Source organism: Eublepharis macularius, chromosome 12 (genome assembly GCF_028583425.1).
Source record: "Eublepharis macularius isolate TG4126 chromosome 12, MPM_Emac_v1.0, whole genome shotgun sequence".
Taxonomy (NCBI): Eukaryota; Metazoa; Chordata; class Lepidosauria; order Squamata; family Eublepharidae; genus Eublepharis; species Eublepharis macularius.
The window spans coordinates 69,813,672-69,828,316 of record NC_072801.1 but is presented as its reverse complement, the minus strand read 5'-3'; the positions used below and the strand labels follow the sequence as shown (position 1 = coordinate 69,828,316).

At 43.5% G+C, this 14,645-nt stretch overlaps 1 protein-coding gene across 1 annotated transcript; it reads right to left on the bottom strand.

Moving 5' to 3' along the window:
• Positions 1-513: 513 nt before the first annotated feature.
• Positions 514-9,336, bottom strand: LOC129339714 (vomeronasal type-2 receptor 26-like). The gene is made up of 4 exons (XM_054994295.1): positions 9,199-9,336; positions 4,396-4,623; positions 2,452-2,578; positions 514-1,415 (listed from the first exon to the last, which is right to left on the bottom strand). The coding sequence occupies exons 1-4, from the start codon at positions 9,334-9,336 to the stop codon at positions 514-516; spliced, it is 1,395 nt and encodes a 464-aa protein (XP_054850270.1).
• Between the last annotated feature and the right edge of the window lie 5,309 nt (positions 9,337-14,645).

Below are 14,645 nucleotides of genomic sequence, written 5' to 3'. Positions count from 1 at the left end.
GGTAACAGGGCTGTGTTCTAAGGAAATGGTTCAAAAAGATGTTTTGATAAGAGATTAGGACTGTACATTCTACTATGATGCACCGTAACTCTCATTTGTCATGTCAAATTGCATATGTTTTGTTTCAACTTTGTTTCATCTCCGTATCAGATTTTTGCTTGTTTTCAAATTTCTGCAATCTGTACCTTGTTATATTGTTTATTAAATGACCTAGCTGTTGATCATATTGAATTAAACTGTACAATCCACCTTGAGTCTCATTAAGAAAGATAGACTATAAATAAAATATGTCAAAAAAAGGAAAGTTGGGTTTTTTAGTGACTCCCACTTCAAAAAGAGATGTTGGTAGGTGTGGTCAAAAAGGCTGCAAACCAAAACAAATTGTGCACATTGTAACTATTCAGATCTCCGAAGTTTTGTATATAACACAGAGAACTCCAAGTGTATTTTAAAACTGGAAATAATTGGTGAGGTTGGATGAGGACAAAAACTGAGCAGGACACTAGAATATCTTCAGTGCTTCCTCCTTATAAGATAGTTCCTGTTGTTCAGCTCAGGCTTCAGAACAATAATGTAGCATTTGGGAAGAAAGATGAAGCCTAACAGGCCAGCACTGGAGGCTAATATGGAGAAGACTTCCGTGGCCACCATGTATTTCCCTTTTGTGCTCAGGTAGGTTGGGACAAAGGAGAGCCAAACACTGCAAAAGACCAACATGCTGAAGGTGATGAACTTGGCTTCATTGAAAGTGTCAGGTAACTTCCTAGCTGGGAAAGCCACAGCAAAGCTGGCAATGGCCAGGAAGCCCATGTAGCCCAAGACACAGTAGAACATGACAGTGGAGCCCTCATTACATGTCAGAATAATTTCTTCCATGATTGAATTCATATCGACATCTGGGAATGGGGGAGAGATTGCCAGCCATAAACCACAAATACCCCCTTGAATAAGGGTACAAGAAAAAACCATGGAGTTGGCCAGTCTTTTTCCCACCCAGTTCCTCAAACTGGATCCTGGTTTGGTAGCCAGGAAGGCTAAAACCGCAGTGACGGTTTTAGCCAACACAGAAGAAACAGCCATTGAGAAGATGGTGCCAAATGCCGTTTGGCGGAGGAGACAGGTCCCCTTCTCAGGCTGGCCAATGAAGAGCAAAGCAGAAAGGAAACAGAGCAGGAGGGAGAGGAGAAGAGTGTAGGTGAGGCTCCGGTTGTTGGCTTTGACAATGGGAGTGTTGTGGTGCTTTATAAAGAGTCCTAAGATGAGGACTGTGATAAAAGGAAACAGAAGAGCAATCAGGGCTAAACTCATCCCCAAAGGTTCCTCATAGGACAAGAACGTTTCCACCTTAGGAATGCACACATTCTGTTCATTGTTTGGATGCTGGTCATCTTTGCATTGAAAACAATCAGCCATGTCTGAAATAGAAAAAAAAATCAATAATACAAAAGAGATGTAGGATATAGGCATGAGAAATTATTCTATGCCAGAATGGCCTATTAACTTTTCATCTTGACAACATTAATCAGTGGATGAGTTGGGTCCAGTTGACAGCAAGAACACTGACTCATCTATACAGAGTTTTGTGACCAGAGCCAGGCTTTTTAATGTGCCTCCAAGGAATGATCTGGCCAGCTTCAAGGGGGTCAGAGCTGCCCTTTTTGCAGGTCTGTTCAGCACATCGGATCAGGCCCTGGCTCCTATCCTGGCTAACTGTGTTTTTCATCTACCAGCTTCATTTGACTTTAAGGTGCTCATCTCAGGGTGAGATGACTACAGATGTTTTTAACCCCATGGTTTATGACATGTCTGCATTGTAAGGATCCACTCATTCCATCCAAAAAAGTACCCTGCGATCCATAGTCCACAGTGGAGCCATGACTCAATAATGTTGCAGGCAAGGGGATGAGGTTTCCTGTGGGCCCGCTATGGAGAGGGACTACACTTCAACCAATGATTCATTCCCCCTTCTCACCATCCAGGAGAAAAATCATACCAAATTGCTCCTTTTAAGTCCCTCCCTAGCTCCTCTCTGCTGCACCTTGGCAAAAGCTTATCCCTCTTGATTGATGCCTCCTAATCCTTCAGTTTCTCATGCCTAAGATATTGCCTACTTTGATGGGTGGGATGTCCCAGGTGAACCATCCCTATTCCAATCTGCTTTTGATGGACCATACACCCGCATGACTGGCTTTCTGGGTGTCTGAGTTTGCCCACATCCTATGGGTGGTGTCCCAGGCTCTGCTTCTAGCAAGATGACCTCAGCCAGGCAGGAGGACACCAGTGTCTCTCAGGGATTCAACTCCACACCTCCAAATGATGTTAACTACAGACTATATAAAATGTCGACAAGTGTGTGGATATCTATCAATATGTACATGGATCTTGACTGAGCCTTCTTTTTTAGAATTATTAAAGTCCTTCTGTTGAAAAACATTACAGTAGGATTCTCACCCTTCTGAGCAGATATCTTCCCCTCTGGGCATGGAGTGCAATCGTAGCAACAGAATGGTTCCCCCTCCTTCTTTTTCTTTCTATAACCAGGATGGCAACTCTCAGTGCATACAGAAATTGGCCGTGTCTAATGCATTAATGAAATAAGAGGCTGTCAATATTAACAAGAGTTTGGGATTTTTTTAAGGTTCAGAAAATAACATGACTCTTTAATAAATGCATATATGAATCATACCACAGAAACATTTTTTTTTAAAAAAGATGTGAGTTTGTGCATGGGCTCATAGCTGGAGAGAAGGTCCTTCACGTGTACTGGTCCCAGGGTGTTTAGGAATTATAGATAAGACACTAACACCATATATTTAACTTGAAAGCAAATTCACAGATAGTGGACATGACATAGAATTGGAGTGATAGGATCTGTGCTGTGGGCTCTGGTTAGTAGAGGAGCAGAGGTATTCTGACCCAGCGACCCAGATACAGGGCCTGGAGGAGATCAGGGAACTCAGAGAGACCCCAGCGTAGTAGACGACTCTAACAAGGCTTACTAGGTTCCCACTAGGGGTGGCAGATGTCCCTGCTCCTGTTTGCTACCACCACTCCTGTGGTCAGCAAGAAAAATAATGTAAAAGAAATCAATGTCAGCTACAGCATTATGTCACTTCCACACTTGAACTGGATTTACCATAGAGTTTCCAGAGATTCCTAGAGAGGCATAATGTCACTACCATGTTTGCTTCAAAAGAGATATCATGCTGTCAATGATGGTACCCCCACTTCACCCCCAGAACTTGCTGGTAGTAAGGCCATGCCTGGTAACCAAACTCTGACCCATCTGTTCCTGGAGGACCTGCACTTGAGGTTTCTCCATCAGAACTTCCATCTGTCCTTCCCCCAGAGTTTGGTGGAACTCAATGCCCGCCCACCACCTGCTCCACAAGCCAAGCAGTATCCACCTCTACCTGGCAGGAGCAGTGGAGGCAGCAGGCTCATGTCGAGGTAGCTTAGAAGAGATTCACTACCAGGTAAGCAGGCAGTGCTAGACTTAGTTCTCTGCAGTATTCTGGACTGATTAAGACCTCACTAGAAATGGCCTCCAGAACATCTCGGGCTGCTTTCCCTCAGTCCATTTCACCTTATGGCGGGGAAGGGAGCTCTGCTGAGTAAGGTGGTTCATGAGGACTTCTGTGCCAGATCCAGGTACTGACCATCACACGTAGTTGTCTACATGTAAGTCCTGACTCTCAAGGAGATGAGTGGGTAGTGAAGCCTGAGTCCTGACTCAGTGAGTCTGTCCTTAAAGACAACTCTTAAACTCCAGTTGACACAGAACACCACGCTCTGGTTATTGTGGGGTGCTAGGTGAAACATGCATGTCACCCTTCATTGCCTGATGATTAGACACTGGATTTAAGTTAATGTTCTGCTGACTGCCTAAAAAGCTCTTAATGGACTTGGATAGTTGTGGAATCCCCTCTCATTTTATGTTGCATTGAAACAGCTTTGCTCATTTGGACAAAGCCTTCTGAAGGTGCCACCTTGCAATGATTGCCGTCCTTTCATGTGTTTTCTCTGTGGGAGCTCCCACCTTATATTCTGCAGCATGTGGAAAATGAAAATGTTCAACAACAAGGCACATTTTAAAGGCATTAGTATGCAGGAGTTGTTTTATAAGGGTTAGGTTGCTAGCTTACTGCAATGGTTATTGTATGCTCCATCCTTTTAGTGCACTGTTCTCCCTTTGTAACTCATGTTATATATTATGTATTATGTTATGCCATCCTTTAGTCGTTTTTTACTTCCTGCAATGTTTTTCAATTTCTGTAAACATAGTCCTATGACATTTCTTTATGGTCATTGCTGTCTAATTGAACTTTTCTTTGCATTTTGTAATCTGTCTTGAGCAACATAGCACTCAAAACAGTTCCAGGATTTTACTCTTACCTGGTGAAACCAATGGTCCCATGCGATGATATCCTCATTAATTGAGAGAGTTTGACCTGCTGGAGCCTGGAGATCAATCTTTCCAATTTTCTGTCTAACCAAAGATTGGTTGGGCAAGCTGACCCAGTTGATAACATCAAATCTTGCTTCTAGTTCCCCATTCTGAACCAAGGAAACTTTGTCCCCAGCACTGTTATTAAAAGATACATATCTCAGGAAGTAGTGGAGCTAGTTTGAAAAGGAAAAACAGAGCAGTTAAGAAAAGAATGCTGCAGGAAATTGGGACCAACTTTATTCCAAATATGATATTAATGTTGATGGCTGTATTAGTAAGTTTATCTTGTGTGGGAGCCATGCTGTAAGAACCCAGACCAAATGATAGAACTGGGAAGGAGAGAACAAAATCTTTTCCACCAATGTACATACATCTGCCATTGATTTATCATGACTTTTTAAATTCTTTATTATGCTGTGAATTCTGGAGTTTCTGAGCCAACAATATTAATAAAAAAAGGCTGTTTTGGTTCATTATCATGATTTTCTGGAATGGTTACACAAATCTGGGATTCATAGGCATTGCAAAAAAACCTCCCCCAAATCTGTGGTTTTTCATACTCAAGTGCTTATCATAATCCTCAGTTGACATCTAATTTTCCTTTGATTCTCTGAATTTCCCAGCCAGTGGCATGAGGAAAGTTGTTCCCTGCTAGCGTAATTCAGGTGCAGGCCCCACCAGAGCTGCAGTTCTGGGCTGGCTCACTCCTTGTCCTTCTCTCTGTCCTTTGTGGGGACAGAGCACTTTTTCATCTTCTCTTTCACCAGCAGGTAACAACAACAACGACATTTGATTTATTTACTTCCCTTCAGGACAACTGAATGGCTGCTAGTCCTGCCACTCTTAATCACTACCCCAAACAGGGCCGTTTCCAGATGGCTTACCTGCCTCCGGAACGTTGCGCCATCTTGTGGGGAAAATGCAAATTATCGCGTTTTCTCACGCAAGTTTTGTGCGACATCGTGCAAAACTTGCGCGAGAAAACGCGATATTTCGTGTTTTCCCCGCAAGATGGTGTGACATTCTGGAGGCAGGTAAGCCGTCTGGAAACGGCTCTGGTAAGCCTCTGACCATGTACAAATTGCCAAACAGTTAGCCATGATGGGAAGAATCTAGGCACAGCCTTCATCTAAAACAGAGATCTGTATTGAATGACCTGGACAGCCCAGGCAAGCCTCATCTTGTCTGACCTCAGAAGCTAAGCAGAGTCAGCCTTGGTCAACAATTGGATGGAAGACCTCCAAGAAAGACCAGGGTTGCTATGCAGGGGCAGGAAATGGCAAAACTGTAAGTCTCTTGCCTTGCATGCCTCTAGGAACCTGATGGTACTTTCCACCACCATCTAATATGTCGCAGAGCAGAGAAAGGGTAGAAATGTCTAAGTAGTCTAACCTGAGAATCACTCTGATGTTACCTGGCATCCCAAAACGTGCCCCGGGAGGCAAGGGTGTCCCATTCCCCCTGAACACAGGAGACAGAGACAGAGACAGATGCCTGGCCCCAAAACTCCTTTCTCTTGGTCCCAAACAAACACACAGCCAAGGACATACAGATCTCCATTAATCTTTTCTCCTGACCAATCCTAGGTGGGGAAGCATCCCTTCAGTCCAGCCGGTCACCCATGCAGATTTGGCATGTAGCATCTAGTTTTATTGGCTACCAAAAGTCACACAAACAAACATCTTTCTAGCCCAGTGGAACAAATGGTTGGAACCTCATCTCCAGTCGATGGCCATGCAAAACCTTTATTGTCCTCTCCCTGAGAAAAGAGTTTGATTTCCTGGGAGTGTTCAGTTAAAGGCATCTTTATATCTCCCATCCATAACAGCACCTTGTTCCGGGTCCTGTAGAATTGGACCCCTTGGTTCAATTTGTTTTCAACCTGGGAATTCTTAGTGGATGGCTGCATTAACTCCATTGCAGTTCTGGGCCGTTTCCAGACGGCTTACCTGCCTCTGGAACGTCACGCCATCTTGCGGGGAAAATGCGAAATATCACGTTTTCTCGCGCGAGTTTTGAGCGACATCACCTTTATACGTTTTCCCCGCAAGACGGCACGACGTTCCGGAGGCAGGTAAGCCGTCTGGAAACGGCCCTGGTGTCCTTTGATTGAAAAACAGCTACTCTACTCCTCACCCACCCCCCCAATCCCCTGTATGGAATAATGGCAAAGTTGTGCCTTCTCTCCCTCTTTTCTCACTTTTGGAAAGGAAACAAATAATAGAAGACAAAATGAAGGATGGCAAATGCAGAGTTTTCAGTGGAAAGGTGTTTTGTTTTTTTAAAGTAGGACACTGGAAGAGTAGGGGAATGAAATGAATGCAGTTTTTTATGTCATTGACTAATCATTGCTCTGTTGCTATGCAGTGACTTGACTGCCATTTCCCCCATAGGAGTCAAGAAGAGAGAAGTGTCCCTGCATTGAGACAGATCCAGAGGAGTTAGCCATGTTAGTCTGTAGCAGCAAAATAGTAAAGATTCCAGTAGCACCTTTAAGACTAACTAACTTTACTGTAGCATAAGCTTTCTAGAAGCACAGTTCTCTTCGTCAGATGCATGGAGGGTAAGAAGAAACTAGCCATATATATATAGGTGGTGAGGGGATGGGGGCGTAGATGCAAATCAGCTTGCTTCTGATGAGATCCGTTTGCTTCTGTTAATGAAATCAGTTACTTGATAATGAGATAATCATTCATAGTCTCTATTCTATCCATGTCTAACTGAGTCAAATTTACATATGAATTCCAATTCAGCAGCTCCCCGTTGGATTTTGTTTTTGAAAGGTTTCTGTTGAACTATGGTGACCTTTAAATCCTTGATGGAATGTCCTGGTAGATTGAAATGTTCTCCCACTGGTTTCTGGGTCTTGCTATTTTTAATGTCAGATTTGTGTCCATTTATTCTTTTGCACAGAGGTTGGCTGGTTTGTCCAATGTACAGAGCAGATGGGCATTGATGGCAAATGAGGGGCATATATCACATTGGAGGATGAGCAATTGTAAGAGCCAGAGATAGTGTAGTTGACACCATTGGGTCCTGTAATCATATTTCCTGAGTAGATATGAGGGCAGAGTTGGCATCTGGGTCTGTTGCAGGGTTTGGTTCCTGTGTTGGTGACTTAGTTAGCTGGTTCATGGTTGTAAGTGAGAAGTCGTTTAAGGTTGGAGGGCTGTCTGTAGGCAAGGAGAGGCCTTCCACCCAGGGCTTGTGAGAGAGAGGCATTGTTTTCCAGGATGGGCTGTAGATCACTGATGATATGTTGGATGGGTTTGAGCTGGGAACTATAGGTGACAACCAGTGCCATTCTGTTGTTAGTTGCTTTAGGAGAGTTTTTATCTTTAACACAGAGTAAGAAAAAATTGAAAATGATGCTTATATTTGTCATAGAGAAAACCGGAAGCCTTCTTATAATTTATTTAGTCATTTTCTGTCTATGTTCTTTTTTTGTTATTTTCCTATGTTTTGTTAGTTTTGCATTCATTAGTTGGTGTTTTTTATTTTTTGTTGAGTGAATCTTAGTTTAACTGTACTTTTATGTTTTGTCATTTTATTAAATAAATAAAACTCTTTAAAAAGAGAGAGAGAGTCTTAGAAGAATGAAGCCCCTGTACAGACTGTAAGTATGCAGAATATGTGCCAAAGAATGGAGGAAAACATTCATAGAGTAATTGGGTTTTCAAAAGTACCAGAAGTCACCTAGACAGTTCATACTTGGATAAAGCCTGGAAGAAGAAAGGACAAGGATACTTGGGGATGGAAACAGCAACCCATCCTGTGTCTATTTTTTACAAATAGAGGAGAATAGGGATGAAATCATGGAGCACTGCAATAGTATTTCAACATTTCACATGTTCTCACAATGTAGTTATGCAGAAAGCCAATTTGGTGTAGTGGTTAAGAGTGGCAGGACTCTAATCTGGAGAATCGGGTTTGATTCCCCACTCCTCCACTTGAAGCCAGCTGGGTGAACTTGGGACAGTCACAGCTCTCTCAGAGCTCTCTCAGTCTCACCTACCTCACAGCATGTCTGTTGTGGGGATAATAATAACACTGACTTGTTATCCGCTGTGAGTGTGGCACTAATCTGTCTAGAACAGCGATATATATGCACAAACTTCTTCTTCTTCTCCTCCTTCATTATTATTATTATTATTAGTAGTAGTAGTTGTCGTAGTCATAGTCGTAGTCATAGTAGTAGTAGTAGTAGTAATAGTAGAATAGTAGTAGTAGTAGTAGTCGTAGTAGTAGTCGTCGTAGTAGTCGTAGTAGTCATAAACTTTGCTTTCCTCCTGTTGCGGCCTCCTTATGCAAAGAAGTGCTGCCAGGGCTGAGCCTTCCCATCTCCACACAGGGCAGGCAATAAGCATCAGCCCTAGGATAGGAGTGGCATAGCAAGGGGTGGCCAGATTGCTCTCTTCCTCCTACAAGAGGAGGTGAGAGCAGGAGGAAAGCAGTGGAAGCAGCCCATGGAGGGTTGAGGGGCAATCCCTCTCCTCCCCAGCCAACTGCAATGCCAGGGCAAGGTGACGAGGCCATGCTTCCAGTCAAGCTGGATGGCCAGAAAGCCTTTGTGCCTAGGGATGCCCCAGCCTGGTGTGTGTGTGTGGGGGGGACACCATGCAGATCTGTGTTTTAAAAAGCTACATATCAATTAAAAATGGAATTAGCAGACATGGATATAAACCCAGGAAAGCCATCATTCTAGGTTGGCCATTAGAGTCTTCCTCAAACAGGAGAGTTGCCATTACCTGCCATGGCTTTAGACTGTGAAGCTTCTTTCTCTTTTCTTCTGTCATTTCTCTTCTAGACTTGGACAAATACAGAGCATGTAAAGCATGAGCCACCATGTAGACCCCATTGTAGATGGCGTAGCTGTGACCAGTCATGCTCATTTCCAGATATGGTTGAGGAAGTTTTTCCAGCTTCTCCTCTCCAGTGCAGTTAGTGGTGTAGGTGAAGTACTGAGAGTGTCTCAGAAAGGAATTGGGGAACAAGCAGTTGAATGCAGTTGCCCAGAAGTCCTGGAGAAAACCATCTTCTTTAGCATTGGAAGGCCTTCTGCTCAGAAGAAATTCTTGGAATCCTTGTACATCATTAGAGTGAAAGGCAACTGATAATGCACCGTGAAAGTATCGTGGACTCCAGTGCCTAGGGCTGGGAAGTGATTTTATTTCTGTTTGGGCTGGAAGAAGCCAGACTTCTCCTTTTGGCTTTTGTAAATTATTTTTATATATTGTTTTACTTAAAAGTAGTCTGAAATGAAATATGTTATGATCATCTCCGTAAAAAACCAGAACGTTGGCTTTGGTCTTCATGAGTTTATCATATACTTTCTCTGACCACTTTATTAGTTTTTGAAATACATAATCCATACCATAACTGTAGACAGTGTCTATGAAGTCAAAACAGATGCCGTTCTTGGAAAATTCAGGAAGTATGTTCTTCATGAACCATTCTGAATCCATAAAAATTCCAGCAAAGAATCCAACCCAGGTCCACTTGAAATGGAGAAGTAACTTCAGAATCCCTTTGTACTGAAGGATTTCATTTGGTACCATTTGATAGAAGGAAAGTACTTGAGAGACTTCTGTCGATAGTGGAGCATAGCCATAAGAGAGCTAAGAATAAATATAAGAGTGGAGATAGGGATATTTTGAGATTTTTTTACTGTAATTGGGATATGTGCCGGGCTCATTTCGAGGGGGAATGAGCCGGAACACAGTTCTGGCGGCAGTTGCCCAAAGAGGTCACATGTCAGTTGGCCCCGCCCACCTGACTCTCAGCCGTTTGGGGCCTGTTTCAGCCTGGATTGGGGCTGAAACAGCCCGAATCAGGCCTCTGATGGATGGTAGATCACTCTCCCACTCAGCAGCGGCCCGATCCTGACCATTTTGGGCCCGTTTTTGGCCACTTTCAGCCCCTTTTTGCCATTTTGGGCCCAATTTCGGCCCTGAATGGCCAGGATTGGGTCTAAAACAGCCAGGATAGGTGATGTCAGGGGTGTGGTATATGCAAATCAGTTATGCTAATGACACACTTCTGGTGATGTCAAGGGGCGTGGCACATGCTAATGAGATATGCTAATGAGTTCCTCCAGCTCTTTTTCTACGAAATGACCCCTGGATATGTGTATATGCATATGAGTAGTTCGGGAGAGAAGGTGGCATGGCATAGACCAATCTCATCTGATTTCGGAAGCTAAGCAGGGCTGCTACTTGTATGGATGACCACCAAGGAACATTGGCTGAAGGGAGCACTGGCAAACCCCCTCTGCTTCTCACCTGCCTTGAAAGTCCTTTGCTGGGGTTGCTTTGATGGTACATACACATACACACATCTGAGTAATTTGGTGGTAATAGATAAGAAGGGGCATCTTGGGGGATAACTGGCTGCCAGCTCATCTTCCAGGATCTAGCAGGTTACTGCCCAGAACAGATATTGCATCAATGGTGACCCCCCCTTGTCATGCTGAAATAAACATCCCAGACTACAGCCTTGTGTTCTCATGAATACACTCCATACACTGATAGAGCAGATTTGTGGTCCCTGGCAGTCTTCAAAACCACTTGATGCCCCTGCTTCTCTGATTTGTTTTAGACCTACAAATCACACAGGCCACCTCACCCAATGAAAGTATTACATGCTTGGCAATCACACTCTGCTTCCAAACAGCCCAATTTCCAAGCTAATATGAATCCAGCCCCCACTTCCCAATTCTGCTTGATCTCAGTGGCAACTTGTTATCCCCTACTTGCCTAAGTCATGTCACGTAAGCATACAGTTGCCACAACAAAAGGACTTTTGCTAAGGTGCAGTACTGGCCAATGGTTATCCTCTGCCTCCTTCCCCCAAGATGGGTGGCATGGAATACTGGCTCCAGCCCTGCCCACTCATACACTTGTGCTTCATTCTGAAAGCAGGAAGGGGAAAAAAACATCCCTGCATCTAATGAGGTTGGGCAACTAACTTCTTTGCATGACACACAGCCTGAGCTCCAGGTGTGAAACTGACGTTACATGGAAAAATATAACTTTGCAGGCCTGATATGTAGCACGAGAAGAAGTGGAAGCAGTCTGTTCAAGTAATGTATAAATTATTCCTCAGTTTCAAAAACACAGAAATTAAAGGATATGAAACACTCTAAAAACCTTTGAAAAACTGAATCCCACAAAAGATAAGTTTTTTTCCCACATTCCATGGAATACCATCATGTCTTTCCCCACAATACACAGATATGTACACATATACAAAGAATGTATGAATATTTATTTTAATATATTCTGCAGATCTATCCTACCTGGGGAATCTTGTACATGCCCAACACACTCGGTATCAGGGATGAAGCTGCAGAGGAAAATCTTTCAATAATTGCAAATAGATTGTCCTGGTTGTCACATCTATAGTTGGGGGCAAGTCTGCTCCAGGGGGAAAGAAGTTGCAGCAGGGCATGACAGGTCCACCTTGGATTCAAATAGCTATCATAGATATGGAAACCCAGGGTGACATTGGGCAAGAGCCTGGGATTTTCATTGATCTCCTTCATGGCAAATGCCATGGCCAGGATATGCTGGTAATTCTGAGGCACTGCACTGCACAGAGAATTGTGTTATTCGCCACAAAGAAATTCTATACACCCCAGAATTCCACTCAAAGTTCACTGTAATAGGGTGTTCACTGAAGAGTTATTTGATACACCAGGGGAAAGTTGCCAGGCTTGGAATCATACAGTCTTGAAGCAATTTGATTCTTTTAAATCCGTATGACACAAGCCAGGTAGGAGAAAGAGATACGAACGGCTATCGACAGTAGAGACTCACTCCTCAGAATGCAGAATTTATATGACAAAAGTGTAGAGTAAACCTTCCATTTTGACAAAAAGAAAAAAAATGACCCACAAGCACGTGGGCAAAAATTATATATCACCTGGACACAAGGAAGAAGGAGGTAGTTGCCGTTAGCCAGGGCTTTTTTTCTGGGAAAAGAGGTGGTGGAACTCAGTGGGTTGCCCTTGGAGAAAATGGTCACATGGCTGGTGGCCCCGCCCCCTGATCTCCAGACAGAGGGGAGTTTAGATTGCCCTCCGCACCGCTCGGCAGCATGGAGGGCAATCTAAACTCCCCTCTGTTTGGAGATCAGGGGGCGGGGCCACCAGCCATGTGGCCATTTTCAAGAGGTTCCGGAACTCCGTTCCACCACATTCCAGCTGAAAAAAAGCCCTGCCGTTAGCCATTTTCACTCAAGTCATGAAGGACTAAACAAGTTTGGAAAAGTGTCACAAGGATAATGTTTATTCTCTTATATTTTTAGTCAACTCTGTTCCAATGAGAAAATACGTGTTTGCTTTATAATTTTAATTAATTTTATTAATCCTTTAGAATTTGAGGGCTGTACAAGACACAGTGGGGAGGTTCATCCACTTCTAAGGCTCTAGAGAGAGAGAGAGAGAGAAAACCCTGGGCAAATGGATTAGTGTGCGATGACTGGTCATCACAGGACAAGAGCCATTTTCACACATCTTTACATCACACAAAACTCATGGAACGAGGGCATCTTCATGGTGCGATTTCTGACGTTATCATGCCGCAAAAATGGAACCATGGCACAACGATGTTAGAAATCATTCCATGGAGACACCCTCATTCCGTGAGTTTTGCGCTATGTAAAGATGTGTGAAAACAGCCACAGTCATGATGTTCTCATAATGGAAGCACTGTCATGCATTGCTGCAACACAAGCACCTCTCCATTAGTTGCCATTAGCCATTTTCACTCCAGCCATGAGGGACTAAGCTTTTATTTATCTAAGGATTCTTACATGTCGAGGGACACTGAGATAAGTCCCAATTCTAAAAACCAACAAAATAGAACATTTCTGAGGTCTGGTACCTCCAAGGAGAAAGTACGTGTCCCTATTTTAACATTTATTAGGTACAAGTCTGGAACAGTGCCAGAAGGATTATGTTTAATCTTTAGTCCATTCTGCTCCATAGAGTCAATATGTGTGTGTTTTATTCTTTTATGAATCCTTTCGAATTTGAATCACGGAAATCTGAATACTGTTCCTGTAGCATGCTTGACTCAGGGCCAAGCTACACATAACGAATGACACTTGAACGGCAAGTGGATTGAGTGGAGGGCAAGTGAACAGGGAGAAATACACTTGCTGTTCAAGTGTCATTCGTCATGTGTAGCTTGGCCCTTAGATACATTTACCAAAGGAGAAGTAAGGGAAGGGAAAGGATAGTACATCAAACAGAAGAAAAGTAATTTTCTCCACCACTGAACCCAGGAGAAGTCTAGCTAAGATTGCTGTGAGTCATTTAGATCTAGGCTGGCTCCAAGTAGAGAGAAGTGACCAAAACACAGTGGAGAAGATCATCCACTTGCAAGGCTCTAGGGAGAAACAAAAAACTAGGCAAAACATTTAGTGTGCAATGACTGGTCATCTCAGGACAAGGTTGTAAAATTCTCATAGAAGTACTTTCATACACTGCTGCCGCTCAAGCATCTTTCCATATCCCATGCTGTGCTAGAGGATAAAAGCAAGACCAAAAGATAATACAGGAAAAAGCATAATCTCTTACGCGAAAGGTTCATGTAGAGGGCCCATTGGTTCTTTGGTGAAGTTTTTTGGAGGGGAGGAGAAAAAGATGAGATACATGATCCCTCCCAGAATGATATCTCCGGGATGAAGATACTTGTGATGAATATTACGCGGGTTCCAGGTCTTGCATTCAACAACATGAGCCTTAGATGCCAGTTGGGGTGGAAGCAGCAGCAGCAACACCACCAGTATGACCATTCTGGGTGCAGATCTTCACCTTGAAGACAGATCCCCTTGTCCGTATTTATAGCACTGGCAAGAAAATCTCCATGGGTTGGATCCAGCCAGCGATTTCACTCGACCTTTCCTAATCCCTCTCTTAGTATAACAGGGCTTTTGTACATGCCTGTCACATGATGCCCAGAAGAGGCTTATTTGGTGGTCAAAGAGGACTACTCCAGCCTTTTTCACCAGCAGAAAAGCTAGTTGGATCAAACCACGTTTCAAACTGTCTGACCTGAATGCTCCTTCTGTCCTTTGATAAGTCTGAAGCCAGATATATCTTCAGAGTCGGATGTGTGATCCTGACCCTACCACAGTTCTGAATGTTATGGGGATATGTTCATACTATCTTTCACCATCTTCATTATTC